Source organism: Sinohyriopsis cumingii, chromosome 1 (genome assembly GCF_028554795.1).
Source record: "Sinohyriopsis cumingii isolate HCF-2022 chromosome 1, ASM2855479v2, whole genome shotgun sequence".
Taxonomy (NCBI): domain Eukaryota; kingdom Metazoa; phylum Mollusca; class Bivalvia; order Unionida; family Unionidae; genus Sinohyriopsis; species Sinohyriopsis cumingii.
In genome coordinates this window covers 156504000-156520078 of record NC_142961.1, presented here as the reverse complement: position 1 = coordinate 156520078, position 16079 = coordinate 156504000, and the positions used below count along the sequence as shown (strand labels likewise).

Genomic DNA, 16079 nt, shown 5'->3' with positions numbered 1-16079 from the left:
CCAAGGTGTGAAGGACAGATGGTAGGACATAGGTAACACAATATGCCACTGGTTCTGTTGTGGTAGTGCACAGATAGTAGGATTTTAGCAAATTATATATCTCTAATAATACATACTCAATCATATTAACATAAGGAATTATTCTGATATCTCCAAATCAAGACCTTCCTGAAAGACGAAAAAGAAAAATCCATCATATACATGAAGGGAAGCAACTCTTTCAAGTTAAGTCCCTTGTTACCAGTAGGTGAAAACCAATATCCCAGGTGTAACTAGCTTAAGTTTGAGCAAAATCTTTAACAGGATGCTCATATTGCATGGAAGAATAGTAATTTTATAATGTATTATTTGAGAAACACACATCATAAAACAACTGCTTTTTCCATTAAATGGATTAACCAATCAAATAAACATTAGGAGAATTGGTAAGAGGAGGAGATGTTTCACGAACCAACCTCAATGTGTCACCCTGTAAAAGCATGAGGATTGCTCTACTGAATGGATGAAATTCTCAAAATGTTATTTTAGCATAAATGAAGACACCAGTTTTTGTCTTACATTCTGAAGTTTTTCCTGGGTGTATCCAGCATGAGTTGCAAAATTATTCAATGAGCTAAGGTTGTGCATTCATGAATGGGCAGCTACCAGTGGGCAGCTACCAGTGACCCAATGAAATTCAGCTCTATCCTTTGGCAGGCCATGTCATGCAAACAGAAGTCGGAAAAAAAAGACTGGGCATGCCAGTCGACTGAATACAATATGTCTCAAACTGAAACATCATGCTTGACAACCATGCTTGTGAAAATTGCATATTTTGTGATCCGAAATGTTAATTAGTTGTACCTATCATGTGACAGTTCAGAATAGGTCAATTTAGGCCAAGTGGCAAGTGCTTATGAATTTCTTTCCTGCCTTAAGCAGTAGAAATTGACTTTACGGCCACTACAGATACTGTGGTGTGCCTCAAATAGCAACTTAGGGCAGCTTAGAGAGAGTGAATTATTTTTTGGCTGCCTAGAAAAGGCAACCTGTTTTTTTAAAGTGAAACAAAACTGCTTCAGTTAGGTGCAAGACAGGGCCCAATCTAACACGAGTTAAGCCACATCAAGACATAGAAGCGGTTCGATTTTTGGAAAAAAATGAACGAACCTGGTCTTTATATGCTGAAATTGGACAGCAAGTCAGAAAGGTTCTTGTTGTGGTCAGTTTTGTCCCTAACATGTCTGAACATATCTGAGATTATGGAATGGTATCCTTTCAATGTAATTGGGGCTAGCTTCTCGTCATCAAAGAGAAACCAGAACTGCAGCTGCGAGTGGTGTGATATCATTAACATGACACCAGTCATTGAAAACCACACATCACGAAGGGGGATGACAAAAGTGATGGAGGCTGGACGAATAAAGTCAAGAGACCATCTGATCATCCAATCTTTTCTGGAGATATGCTAATTCAAGCCTTGTAAAAAAAAAAAGAAGCCTGGCACCCACAGGTGGGATGCTGGCAGGATGAATGAACAGCATGCCAGTCAGTTGGCAGGAAGAATGGGACTGGAGGGAGGATAAACGTTGTTTTCTCTCCTGTCCTCTACTTTCCTGAGCCTGCCTGTGGAAGTCACTGGAATTTGGCATGAAAATATTGCTGTTGAGATTTACACCCATGAGTGAAGTATGTCAGAAATATGAAGGTGGTAATATATTTGTAAAACAGCTGAATAGTGAACATCATCATGAGATTTGTGTGGTGAGAAAGATGCAAGCTTGTCAAAAATAAGGCTGTCAAGTTACCATGGTTGCAAATTTTATCTGAGAGAAGACCTACAATTTTTGCAATCTTTTACAATTGTGGCAAGATTCTAAATGTTGGATAATTGGCCATCCATGGAGGCCTTGAATTTGTTAGTAGGAATGACTAATGGTGAAGGAGGCATTCTAAATCAGAAGAGTTGGCAGGCCTGTAATGGGGGCAAAATCATATGTATTTCTTTGATCTCTAGGGGTATAACATTCCGTACCTAACAGAATTTCAAGAAACATCCAATAAGTTTACAATTTCTATTATTACTCCCTAAACAGTGGACCAAAATGGGTAATACTGAACAGGTGCTAGAGGAGATACCAAATCTCAAACTTGACTGCAGAAGATAAGTTGAATAACCAGTCAGCACAGAGCACTAGTTGCTCTAGAAAAATCATACCTAGCATTTAAATCATTCCATGCAAGTTTGCAAGCGTGTGGATAGAGCCAATCACAAGGGCATTTTTGAAGGAATTATACTCTGAAAGATTTGTGAGGTTTCCAAGGATCTCTCTGACCTAAGAGTTTTTTAAGTGGAAACTCATTAAGTGATGTGCTACTAAAACTGGATGTTAGTCTTCTTCAGCTGGAGAAACTTAAGACTATACCTTGTCATGAAATTCAACTCTCTAAGGAAAATACTATTGTGTTGAATAAATTATGTCAAAAAGTGAAGCTGACAATGTCTGCTATGAATTTTCCTCAATGATGCAATGGATTACATCAGCAACAGATCTGAATCTTTATCAGAACCTCCTGTCAGTCACTTTTTAGTATTCAACCATTCTGAGTGACCCAAAATGCCAGCTCTTGCTACCTATTGACCTGATATATTCAAGGACTAATTGATTTTCTGACCATTACAGTCTGACTGAAGTAGAGACAATACTTGAGCCTGAGTTAAAAGTAAAATTAAACTGGAGCAATATGGAGTCTTCTCATCACTACTAAAAATTAAACTAGAAAGTTTGAGCTATATTTTGGTTCTGGTGGAGATTACGCTTTCCTTGTCTCCAAGCACAGGTAAGAGTGAGACAAGTTTCTCAGGTATAAAACAGAACAAGACAAAGCTCAGAAATTATGAATCAAGGCTCACTGGCTAATCTCATGAAAATCTCAAATTTGGTAACGTCTGTCAGGAGTTTTGAACCTGCTCTATCTTTGACCCTGTGGCTGTCTTCAGCTAAAACAACGAGACATATACATGAAAAATGTAAGAAAACAACCCATGAAGCAATCCATAATGTCTCTGCAACTGCTTATGATCATCCAAAACTTCAGTAATTTGATGATGATTCAGATCTACCTCATCTGCCACGAGGCTGTACTACTGTAAATTGGTTCTGACAGCAACTCATGCCAGCGCTTACTCAGACTCTGATAATGACTTGTCTGTGTACTTGCCACAACAAGTTGAAATAAGTCTCTAGGTTTCTATTTATTGATTTGTCTCATGATGTTTGTTACTAGTTGTATTAAAGTGTACTGTGTTGAATAAAACAGTAACAGGGACAAATAACTGTTGCTACTCACACATCCCAGGGACAAGTGCCTAAAAATGATGAGTATTAATAAAAAGATTTCAAGACGGTGGCCTTGTTGGAGGTCTTAATAACATCACTTTCAATAAGGACCTACTACATAAGACTGCAAATCCCATGTTGATACACGAATCAGTTCAAGAATAGAAGGGAAAAAAACAATCCTTTCAAGATGGCCTTCAGTTGGTTTGGTTTTGTGGGTTTAACACCATTTTTTAACACAGGATATGCTATACATGGCATGTAGTGTATCTGGTGGAGGAAGAACCTGGGTAAACCCTAGGATAAACCATGGGAAAATATTGGCAAGCTTTCACACATACCAATGTTAGCTAAGCTGAGACTTGAACCAACTCGGGCCAAGGAGAGATATCTCTGTTCTGTAAAGGCATGTGCCGTAGACCACTCTGCCACCTGAAGCCCCAAGATGACCATCAGATGTGGTACCATTTTTACGAAGGACTGTGCATGTATAAAGTTTCATAGTAATCATCCCAATAGTTTAGTAGCAGCAGCAAGAATAAACCTGTGATAATGAATAGATAGAAGACACCGAATGTCTGGCCATAGCAAAAGCTCTGGTCACTGACCAATAGAGCTAATAAATGTAGAAACTTTTATTTGTTAACTGTTCAGGCCCAAAATTACTTTTCCATTCAAATCTGTGCAACTTACAATTGCGTCCAAATTTCCAACAACAACAGTCCTGCGTATTTCTTCAATCTTGGCTGGATCAGTGCTTCCTGGAAGAGGTGGATACTGAGGCAGGCCATGGGCTGTCAGTCTTGGATCATTTGTAGTGATTACCTGGTTGGTTCCTGTTCCTTGTAACTGTTAGAAAAAGAAGTATATAAGGCCTTATTTTTTTTTAACAAGTTCAGTACAACATTACATTTTCTGATGTAAGTAAATATTTTTCAAGCCATTAATTTTGTTCTCCCACATTAGATGCCTGATTGGCATTTTTTTAATTATTATTCAGAGTCAACAAGACCGCACAAGAAATCTTGAAGTGAAAATTATATTAAGTGAAAACCATAACGTGGATCTTTTCTGAAATATGTGACAAGATTTTCAAAATGGCTGCTGTGGTGGCCATACCAAATGTGTGAGCAGCAATTTTCATCAATGGATTAACTATATCCTGAGATGAATGCTTATCAAGTTTCACAGCAATCCTCCAAGTAATGATGTGTAGTGGTAAAAAAATCTTGTTCTAACAGACAGATGTCAGAAAACAGACAGTCAACCATTAAGATCGACTGGACCATGACCAACAGAGCTAAAAATCACATGACCAACAGAGCTAAAAATCGATCTAATTCAAGGTTCACATGACCACTACCACAAAAAAATGAAGGAGCTTTGTTCTCGCTTGTCATCTCTTCAACACTTGTTATGCTTAAATCACAAAATGCACTTAACAGCAAATCCAGTAAGGAGAAAGGTTTAATTAGTTCCGATTGGGCAACATTTGTTACAGATATAAACTTAAAGATGAGAACAATCCCAACATTTGTTACAGATATAAACTTAAAGATGAGAACAATCCCAACATTTGTTACAGATATAAACTTAAAGATGAGAACAATCCCAACAGACAAGACTACCTTTCAGTGGATTATTTAAAAGAAAAAGTGTTGGGCTGCTAAGAGAACCTAATTAGCAAAGCAGAATCGTTAATGACAACTTCCATTTATAATTTTCCATCAATCTTGTCAGGATATTTTGTTTACAATATTTTATAAGGTATTGATAAATCAAGCAAGCAGTCTCTACAAATTTATGTTAATACATGGTCCTGATGGGTTCCACTGAGAAGGACCGAATTTATTGTTACAAGGAAACATATATATTACACTTTAGAGCTTCTGACTTTCCTGTAATGTGTCTACAAGAATACTGGATCAAAAACATGACATGCAGAGTGGTAGTAAGCATGACATTCACTCCAAATACAATCAATCCTAAGTTTTATTTTTGTTGCTGGCCAAAAACATTTAAACCAATTACTTCTGATATACATAATAGACATTTCATCAGACTAAATGGACTCTGTCCATTTTTTACCTTCAAAATAAAATGTGACTGATGTATATATTACAAAACTTTTGTTGAGTCTGCCATTTATTAAGCCATGTTAACACTGAGATTCATCTAGGGTGCTGGAAGATATATGTATGAACATGTACAAAGATGCTAATATGATTGCTATAAAAAAAGTTTACAGGCTTGTCAAAAAGCATGAATTCTGATTATAATCTTACCTGGCTCATAACATTGCTTGGCCAGGTGGGCTGACCAGGCATCATTCCTGCTATTGCTGATGGGGCCATTTGAAGGGCAGTTTGTTCATCTGGTATCTTCCCTGAAAATTAGTAATTTACTTGTAAGTCCTCATTCTATCACGGTTAAAGAATCATTAAAATTGAAAAATAAGAATCTTTTATTTTAGCAGACTATAAAATGCACAATTACTCTTTCTTAATACTAACCATCCTAAATCTATTTGCATTCCATTTCACTATCAACTGTATGTGGGAATACTGCGAACAAAATCACTGCATTTCATGCTGCAATAAGAATTAGTGAAGAGGACAGGAAGTTGACCAAAGTGTTCACATGGATGGAGAATGCAGACAACATGAGTAAGACACTAGCAGGAATAAGAAATTGAGCAACTCTTTATCTAGAGGTCCCATATTGACATAACATACTGCTGTCTGGATGCACCTAAGTCCCTTGGAGTTAGCAATTTTGCAATAGGACCTCCTAGATTTCATATTTTCTTTGCAGTTACAGAACCTTCATAATTCAAAGGCCTGTGTCTGGCACCTTATGTAACAAGACAAGTGTTAATTACCCTTCTGTCTGCATATGTTACCATGACAACACAGATGCCCCTCTGCTTGCATATGTCACTGTGACAACACATATACCCCTCTGAGACCAAACATTTTTTTGCCTACTTCCTTGTGTTATTATGCAACTTCGTTCTCTTTGACATCTTTAGCAATCACCTACCAGTTAAGGTATCAAAGCCGTCTTGGTTGTATTCGTATATTTAATGGCTTGCCAGGGCTAAAAATACTTCAGTTGACTACTTGTCCTGCAAGGCAAGTAACTTGGAACTTTTACTGCATCAATTGTATTCAAGATTTGCCTGAAATGGGGGTACAAATTGCATTTTTGGAGCTACTTTTGAATGGATCCAAACAGATCTGTTTCAGGGAGATATCCATTTAAATGGATGATTAGGTGCATAAAAGACACTATTTTTGATTGCTATTTCAGCCACTCATGTGCAGATGGGTGAACAGTGGACCCTTTTTCCTCATATTAGATCAACAACTTTTGTGTCCTTGCTCCATTTTATTCCAAATCTGAAATATATTTTTGCAAATGTTTATCTATGTTCTGATTCAGAGCTAGGGGCAAAAAGTTTAAAATAATGGATGCATGTGTGTGATTTGGATTTTTAAGGCAGCCATAACAATTTTACAGTCATATCACCATGATGTCTGCAGTGTGGCAGTTTATTGTGATGTTTAGCACTGAGGCATCATGCCACAGACATGTAGCATGTTGTTCCACACAGTCACATTATCCTGACACCAGGCCGACCAGTCCTAACACTAACCTCTTAATGCTGAGCACCATTTTTATCAGTCTTTGGGATTACTCGGCCGAGGTTCAAACTCATGACTTCCCACCTCTGAACTGGATGCTCTAACCATTTGGCCACCGGAGCAGTCCAGGTATTACTGGCCCAAAACAGAAAGCCCTATATGACGGGGTGTTATCAAATTTAGTCAAATTCTGTTGAGCAGGATTTTGTTAGTTGTTTCAAGGTTTTCCTTTTTTATATATAGTAAAAGTGTCTTTAATGGTGTATCAGCATCACTTGCACAATGCACAAATTTAAAAGCCCTCCATGCCAGGATGTCAGAGGCAGAGTTCATCTTGGGCTTCGCCAACGTCACAAACTGCGGTTTTGTTTCCTTTTTGGCAACAAAATATGCCAACTGGTGATTTTTGGTGACAACCTTTTTGGCTGCTTAATTTGTACATACAGTAATGGATCTGGAGTGGAGACATTCAAAGGGACCAAGAAAGGAAGCCACAAACTTAGATACAAAATGCACTGGAATCTATCTGTTACATACACAAATCCTTTGTTAGTATTAACAAACCCATCTTTACAGTGCATCATAATCCACCTATGTTGACATCTGGCATGAGTACTGTATGCTGTGATACACTCAGTAATGCTACCAGACTATACCTACAATCAACCGATCTGAAGACATGAATAGAAACAGCTACAATTAATTGAACAATGCTTAATCCATCTGTTTTTTTAAAATAAAAATGCACCAATCAAATAGTTTTGGAAAAAACTTCATAGAAAACTGATTAGTTTTTAAAGGAACGATTGTTGTGTATAAATTCAAAGCAAATGGTAAAAATCACAATCAGAATTATATACTGTCAACTGTGCAACATTATCATAAGTAAATGAAAGTTTAATATAACGTGTTCATCATCTCATCCAAAGAGTAAGCTAACAAAATTAACAGCAAACTGTAGATGTCAGGAAAGTAGATATTTTAGATTTGATAATGCATTTATTTCAGGTGACAACAGTCATACCTATGCACTAACTGTGATGCAGGATGCAAAGAAAATGGAAGTAGTGCAAAACAGTCATGTAATGATTTATTTTGTAATATTATTACTGTATTGCTTGTTGTCAATAAAGTAATTACTATCCAATCTTTTTCAATTTTCATTGCCCATTACGTTAATATGCTTGCAAAAATATTAACTAATTGTTCTGGTGACATTTTTTTAAAATTGGCTACATAATATTGAGGTTGGCAATTTTGTTTTGGCAAAAAAAAAAAAAAAAAAGCCAGGCCAATTCCTGCAGATGTGGTTAAATTTGTATGCATTGATTTCAAGAAGTCATTTAAATATATGATTTTGTTGTTCTATCTATATTTCATCTACATTCCAACCCTTTCTCATCTACATACATTATTACTTGCATATACTTTTTGAGAACTTTAATCATTGCAGACAGTAAGGAATCTGTTAAGCCTCCTGTACAAAATTGCTGACCTTGTACAAATGGAAAGAGCTCATGCTAACTGACATGATTTGGAACCAATCCCTCCACCCATGGGAAGACCACTCTTCTCTGACTTCCACTGCAGCAAGCATGCAAGCTTTTTGTGTTAAATGAACTTAAAAGATGTTGTAAATGTCTTCTTTTTAATGGCTGGATTTAAAAGGTAGTGGATGTACTACTCCTAATATATCATGATTAGTCAACTGGAATTACAGATTATTGTTATTTAAGAATGGGATGGATATAAAAAGTATTACTGGTCTGACCAACCACCTAAATTATGTAATAAAAATTGTACAAGGCTAAAGCAAATGATGAATGCTAACTTCAAATCATGATCATGCAGTAATAAACATATACGAACCATCCATGACAGGCACAACAATAAGGGCCCTGTCAATAAAAACTGTGTTTGTAAGGTGGAGGGCAACCCCAACACTTGTGGTGTCATCATACTTAACGTAGCAAACTCGTGCTGGAACTTGGACTTCAGATTCCCTGAAGACAAAAAATTGTGGCGTATCATTATGAATTAGTAAAATAAAAATTTCTGTTACTGACTTTAAATATGGGTCATTATATTTGTAAAACAACATAAAAATGTTACTTTCCATTTTAAAATACAAATGTATATTCACTTCAAAACACAAATGTATTGCAGGCTCAAAATTAGGATTTTTTTTCACTAATGGAAGGATAAAAAAATTGCTTTTACTGATCCTATCTCAATTTTTGCTGATCCTACTAAAATGACACAGAATCTAGTTCAATTTCTGATTCAAAGTTTATTATTCATTGACATTAACTCAACAAATAATTGTATTTCACCAACAAGACTCATAAATGAAGTACTGAGCACACTTTTGTAAATGTCCAAATATTCACTGAAAAAAGTACACAACATCCCAGCACCTGGATCAATCATCAGCCATTTGTGTTCATTTTGTCGGCATTTCTTGTCTTTCTTATCATCTTTTCTGGATCATAATTGTGATTGTGCCCTCTTTTGTCATCATCCAATATATATATATATATATATATATATATATATATATATATATATATATATATATATATATATATATATACATATACACACATATATATACATACATACACACCCACACATACAAAGTTGTCACCACACACTACTAACTACTATAAATACATGTAGTAAAACTTCCAGCACAGATCTAAATTATTCATTGAGTTTGCTAATGCGATCTTTCCCATCTGGTCAATATTAGCATGACACCCTGTACATTTAGCTTTATCATCAGCTCACCAGGCTAGCTCCAAATGTATGAAAACAGTTTTGACAATAATCATGGTATCTAACTGATGAGTGCCTCAAGACCAGTATATTTGCATGATGTTATTCAATTAACACAATGAACAGATCAAATAACCATTGAAGGAAATCCTGACTCACAACGACTTCTTAACTGTTATGTTACTTAGTAACCAGTGGTAATTTTCACTGCTTCAACTGATTAGAGATAACTGTTAAATTGGTAACCAGTGGTAATTTTCACTGCTTCAACTGACTAGAGATAACTGGATTTTAGTGACCCATCAGTAAAATCACTAATTGTGGGATAGCAGGTCAGTGTTAATTGCATACACTGGCAGTGAGTATGTCTGATATGGTGGCAAGTTGCTAGTTACTTGTCCCTTCAATACAGAGAAAGCACATCAAGGATTAACAGCCCCATTGGATGTCGTCCTTTCCAGCTCAATAATTTAAAAATTTGGCTGTTAATTTACACAACCTAATCCAAATCCCTATTAAAAAATCAAACTTTGTGTCAACTATCCAAGAGATACCAAAATGTATCACATTATTCAATGCCAAATCAGTAGGACCAATGGAAAAGTACACAGAAATAGTTAATTTTAACAACAATCTGAATGTCCATGTCTTTTTCCTAACAGAAACATGGCTAAAAATATCAGGCAATGAACCCAAGTGCATGGATCTAACACCCAACAGTATGTCCATCAAGTCGTTCCCCTGCCACTCTCACGGAGATGGAATTGCTGTCATCGCAAACAACTCCATGATCAAACATCTTAACCACACCACAACCATCAATTTCTACCACACATTGTTCGAACTAGTCCAAACCACACTCACACTGGAACAAAGGTCAGTCCATTTTTTCTGCCTCTACCAGCATCCTCACAGTAAAAAAAGAAAAAAAAAGCTGACTGAACCTCTTTTTGGAGCAGTTTCCGAATCTCCTGGAGTATGGAAATTTGATAGGTGGCAACCTGATTATTCTTGGAGATTTCAACTATCACCCTGACTGTCCCAGAAACCAATACACATTAAAACTCCTAGATTCCATTAATGTTTTCAACCTCAGTCAGTCAGTTAATCAACCCACCCATAAACATGGTCACATTTTAGACTGGATTCTTCATAGACCTGATGATAATTTTCTACAGTCCAGGACTCAAAAATTAGCGGTAGTCTGCTAGCCCAAGGCTAGCAGATTTCATGTCGGACTTTCATAATGTTAATAGTCAGATGTGGTAGTAAGTTTCAGTTATCAATAGTCAGCGTTTGTTTACGCCATTCCCTAACAAAGACTGACTTAGCAAAAGTTGAATGAGAATGATGAGGGATAATTCTTATGATAGGGAAAAGCGTAATGAAAAGTTTCAGAAGAAATGGACAAAAGACGGAATGGCTGAATTATGACGAGGGAAGGAACATTATGTGGTGTAACTGGTGTACACAATTCGCAAAAACAAACACACAGAAAATATCCAGTTTTGTTGCGGGTTGTTCGAACTTAAAATTGAATCAGTAAACATACACAAAAACTGTGTGACATTGTTTTGTGAACAGGACTAGTAAAGACTTGGCAGGACTAGTAAATTTCTCAATATACTAGTCCTTCTGGCTACAAAGAAATTTGTGTTAAATTCGAGCCCCGCAGTCCTCCCTGGTATCCCACAAACTTGCATCAGATCACTTCTGCATTATATGCCATCTCAATGATATATAGGTCCCTAACCATCCGCCTTTATTTGCTGCTAAGAGAAACCTCCGTATGAAAAAAAGAACCAAACTAATGCATGACATCCGAGCAAACCTATGAACTTGCTTACCTCCTACAGCAGAACAACTCGATAACTGGCAGCACTGATTGCTTCACAAACATGCCCCAGCAACCAATCACAGAGTATCAATTCAAAAGTGTCCTCCGTGGTATAGCAGTGTTAGGGACCAGCTTTGCATTACTAAAAGAGACCGCCGTAAGGCTGAGAGGCTTTGGCTTTCCACCAGACTCACTATTCATAACCAAATCTATGAAGCCACTCAGAAGGTCACATGCAGCGACATCAGCCCACTACAGTACTAAGATCATGGAAAGTTCCAGCTGCAAAGAGCTCTTCAACATTACTAACAAGCTAATGTCAAGGAAACCATGATTTTTCAAGGCCCTTGAAATTTATTTTTTAAATTCCAAAATTTCTACAGGATTCCAGGACCTGCAGGAACACTGATGTCAGCCTCAGACCATTGAAACAACTACCAGTGTTCCAATAAAAAGTAATAAATCGTGTACAACAAAGTTTAATAGTCACCACCTGTCAAATGTGAAAGCCACAAGAAAACAACAACCAACCATACTTCATGTTTTGACTCAACTGCTACTACAGATCTGATCCCTTGGTTCTTGACAAATACGGTAATAATGTGGTTGAACTCTTGCATAATATCATAGGATATTATCAGACAACAAAATGGTTAAATGATCTGTTACTGTAATAGCAATTTTAAGAAGATATAGATTACATTTGAAAACAGTTGTTATTGTTGTAGGGTTTAACGCCATTTTTCAGCACATGATAGGCTACACATGGCGACCAGAATTAATGGTGGAGGAAGAATCCGGGGAAAACCCCGGAAAGAACCACCAACCCACAAGAAGCTACTGGCAAGCTTTCTCACATACCCACATTAGCCGAATCCGAGACTTGAACCCACGCAGACAGAGGTGAGATGGCAGTGATCCATAATGGAGAGTGCTTTAGACCACTCTGGGTCCCCATTTGGAAACAGTGATATTCATGGGTGTATTTCTAAACAGAGTACCTGTCAGCAATCCAGAGATTTTCACAAAATCAACTGATGGTGCAGAATTAGTAACTTATGATCATGATCTGTATACAAGTAAATGACAGGTGGCACCAGGCAGAATAAATTGCCCAAACTTTGAATACCATAGAACCCAAGATATCATAGGAAGCTACCATAAATATTAAGGCATATAGCTTACATCGTAGGACTGCTACTTTATTCTATTATTAAATCACCCTAGTCCTTCAATATATGACACCTGAGTCCTCCTCCTGTTTTTTCTAGACTCCTGTCTTACCATTTCTCATCAAATTGGTGTTTTTTTAAATCAACGTCTTACCGCCTAAATAACAACATTGTGTAGCGTGTTCCGAGGTCAACTAATATAAAAATGAGAAGAAAAAAATTTCAGGAAAACTTGGCAGCCGAAGCTGATGCTTTTCTACAAAATAAAGTCATGCTGCTTTAGTCACATTACACTTTGATGTCTATTTTCTAGTAAATTCAAATTCTGACAAGCAAAAACACGTGTTTTGAAAATCTGTTGACCTATAAAATTCATCTGGCTGGAATGCAATGGAATCCAGTAATGCCAAAATCAGAATAAGCTGAGGTGTTTCTTTCATGAAACATAAAAATATACTAATATGTTATAAAGTGTTTAGATAGTTTGCATGTTAACAGACCTTGGAAAACACTACACAAGAGTGTTATTTAGGCAGTAAGACAGAAACTTCTTCTCAAATTAAATAGTTTAAAACTACAGATGAATCTGTGTTAACTATCTGCATTATTTAGTAACATTTTGTATTTCTACACATTAATAATAGATTCTTGATGTTTCTCAATAATGATTTCATTACACAATGGCATTCGAGTTTTATTGTTATGTGCGTATGGGTTGTTTTCACCGACGTCATGATTGAGTACGAAAATACACACAATGCAACGCGTGCGCACATTGCACCGCCATTATGAGTCCCTAACAAACCTCTGTCAACATTAGTGATCATGTATATTCAAGATAATAATCTGATTTAACGGTTGATAAGGACATTTACTTCATCGAAACGATACATAGATTATACTTGAAATTAAGTGCCCTATAGAAAGAAAATAAAACTGGAAGTTCCCTTGCTTATATTGAAAGACAGAATAGTGAATCTGAACCGTAATCATGTTTACTGCTATCAAAAAGAAAGTTATTTATCTTTTTACAAATAGACAATAATGACATTTTTAAAATGTGTGTCGTATCATATCGCAAAGCTTGTCGTCTTGAAAGAGTATTTCCGGAAAATGATTTTTGGGACAACAGGTGTTTGTGCCAAAGACAGTTGACAAACCAATTTAATTAGTATGGTTAGATATTTTATTTGTGGTGGAGATGAGGGACATAGGATGATACTGAATGAAAGCTATAACCGTTCAAAGACATTTCATCTTCAGTGTATTGAAACGAAACACGTGCCTAACGGAACATGACTTTGTGTCGAATGTCAAACAAAGTATTCCTGAAATGCTTTTAGAAATATGAAATTATATGTTAACAATTAGCTTTTCAACTTGAATGATAGCCAAAATGATTGATTTCAACCCATGAAAATCAAAACTCATTCAATTTTCTACTTGTTTCTGTATCCATTTGTTTATGTGTTTGTTTATCGATAGATCTATTCATTTATGAAAAAATAACAAAGATTGTTGAATGATAAAAGTAGAAAAGTCACGCATTTGGTTTCGTGTGGTTGACATCACAACAAAATGTAATGTATTATTATATTCTTACGCACAAAATGAGACGTGCCTTCGTAATTATGTGGGAAGAACAATGTTATTAGGTGCCGGTTTGCGGGGCTAAGGACTCAAAATAGTGGATATGGAAGTACACAAGTTTTGTAACGTCACGTGAAAACAACAGATACATGTTTATCATCTAATTTTTTAACCAGTGTAATAAAGGATTCCAGGGCTACACTGCCCATAGCAGAGTTTGCCCATTAATATTCTCATTCCATAATTAACTCTGCCTACCCAAATTGGCCTATAACATATCTGACCCACAATTTATATAATAGTAATGCAAAATTTCCACCATTCAGTGTAATGGGTTACAGGCTAGAAATTACTTTTCACTAACTATTACAAAAACATCACAACTTCCACCATTCAGTACCAAGAGTTACTAGTAGAAATTAAGGCTTTGACATGTAGGTTACGAAGGTTGTGTAGAAATGTGACTAGGAATGCAAATGGCCAGATCCAGGTCAAATTTCAGCCACGATGTACTTTCGTCTCGTCTCTCTGCAGACTCAAGACAGAACAAATGCTGCGATCTCAATTTTTGAGAAAATAAATCATATTCCTATCAATTTCATGCAGGTATATCTCGATCAAAGGTCGTTCAAGTTTGCTGGGCCAGCTAGTAAGCAAATACCCCATGCCAACATCAAATAGTGAACTTTTCGATAGCAAATGGACTCTGATCCTATACCCCAACATAAATGTCCAATTATCAAAATTGTCCAAATATCAAAAATGGGGTGACAAGGGTCACAGGATACTCGAACTGCCTTTTAACTGAAACAAACCTGGGTTAGAATAAATACGTGGGGACTATTTGAAGGGTTCTTTCCGTCTGTTCGTCTACTAACTTCGCTGGTGTTACTCAGCCCCCTTTACCCTTCCATCAATCACGTCAACTAATTACTGAAGCCCAAAAATCGGAGAAATCCCTATTTAGGTTTTGTAAAGAATTGACCCCGTTACACATTAAACACAAACAGAAAAACAGGGTTTTTAACCAAATAGACAAAGTGTAAAAGAACTTTCAAATTTACAATAGGATCAAACGGAAACCACATGCAGTGTTTCACCAACTTACTCGGGAGGGTAGAGTTTCAGCTCATCAATGTGTCCTATGTAACCAAAGAGGGTTTTCATTTGCTCTCGCGTTGCTCCAGGCGCCACATTAGTGATCTGGATCACGCGGGTGTCGAGCTTGTCCGACATCCCACTAAATGTACGGATACAGACTCAGAAACAAATATTTCTTCTAGATTTTACTACTAATTACAAAACTTAAAGAATATGCCAAAAATGGCGCTGCCTGCTTATTCCGGACAAAGGCGCTCTACTTAAAACGCAAAACCAATAATCTTGTACGAAAACTTAGAAGATTTGGACTGGTACCGGAATATTCAGTAGACTAGTTCCTGTTATAATTTTACTAATACTTGTATTAAAATGCACATCAGAAATTTAGATGCGGCGGCAGCGTGATAATGAAGAGCAACACTCCGGTCTTTCGTGCAAAGACCCACGTTATTCAAGTTTACTTGTATATACTGCCTATTTGCTCTATCTTTTCTTTGTCCACTTAAACCATAACATTTGTCATTAGTCAACCCTCCAAATTTCGGACAGGAAAATGAACGATTCCACGTAAACATGTTTGATTGCATGAATCTCTCTTTTTGGAGCAGTTTCCGAATCTCATGGAGTATGGAAG

At 36.6% G+C, this 16079-nt stretch overlaps 1 protein-coding gene across 19 annotated transcripts in view; it reads right to left on the bottom strand.

Annotated features, from left to right (window-relative positions):
* Positions 1 to 15766, bottom strand: part of LOC149808208 (uncharacterized) — an 88415-nt gene extending 72649 nt beyond the window's left edge. For all 19 annotated transcript variants that reach the window (XM_089974730.1, XM_089974796.1, XM_089974737.1 and 16 more), the window contains exons 1-4: positions 15453 to 15766; positions 8837 to 8970; positions 5606 to 5706; positions 4014 to 4169 (exon numbers count right to left, since the gene is read on the bottom strand). In XM_089974730.1, the coding sequence (XP_089830856.1) occupies positions 4014 to 4169; positions 5606 to 5706; positions 8837 to 8970; positions 15453 to 15580 (519 nt within the window). In that variant the 5' untranslated portion in view covers positions 15581 to 15766. The remainder of the gene's footprint in view (positions 1 to 4013; positions 4170 to 5605; positions 5707 to 8836; positions 8971 to 15452) is intronic.
* Positions 15767 to 16079: the final 313 nt, after the last annotated feature.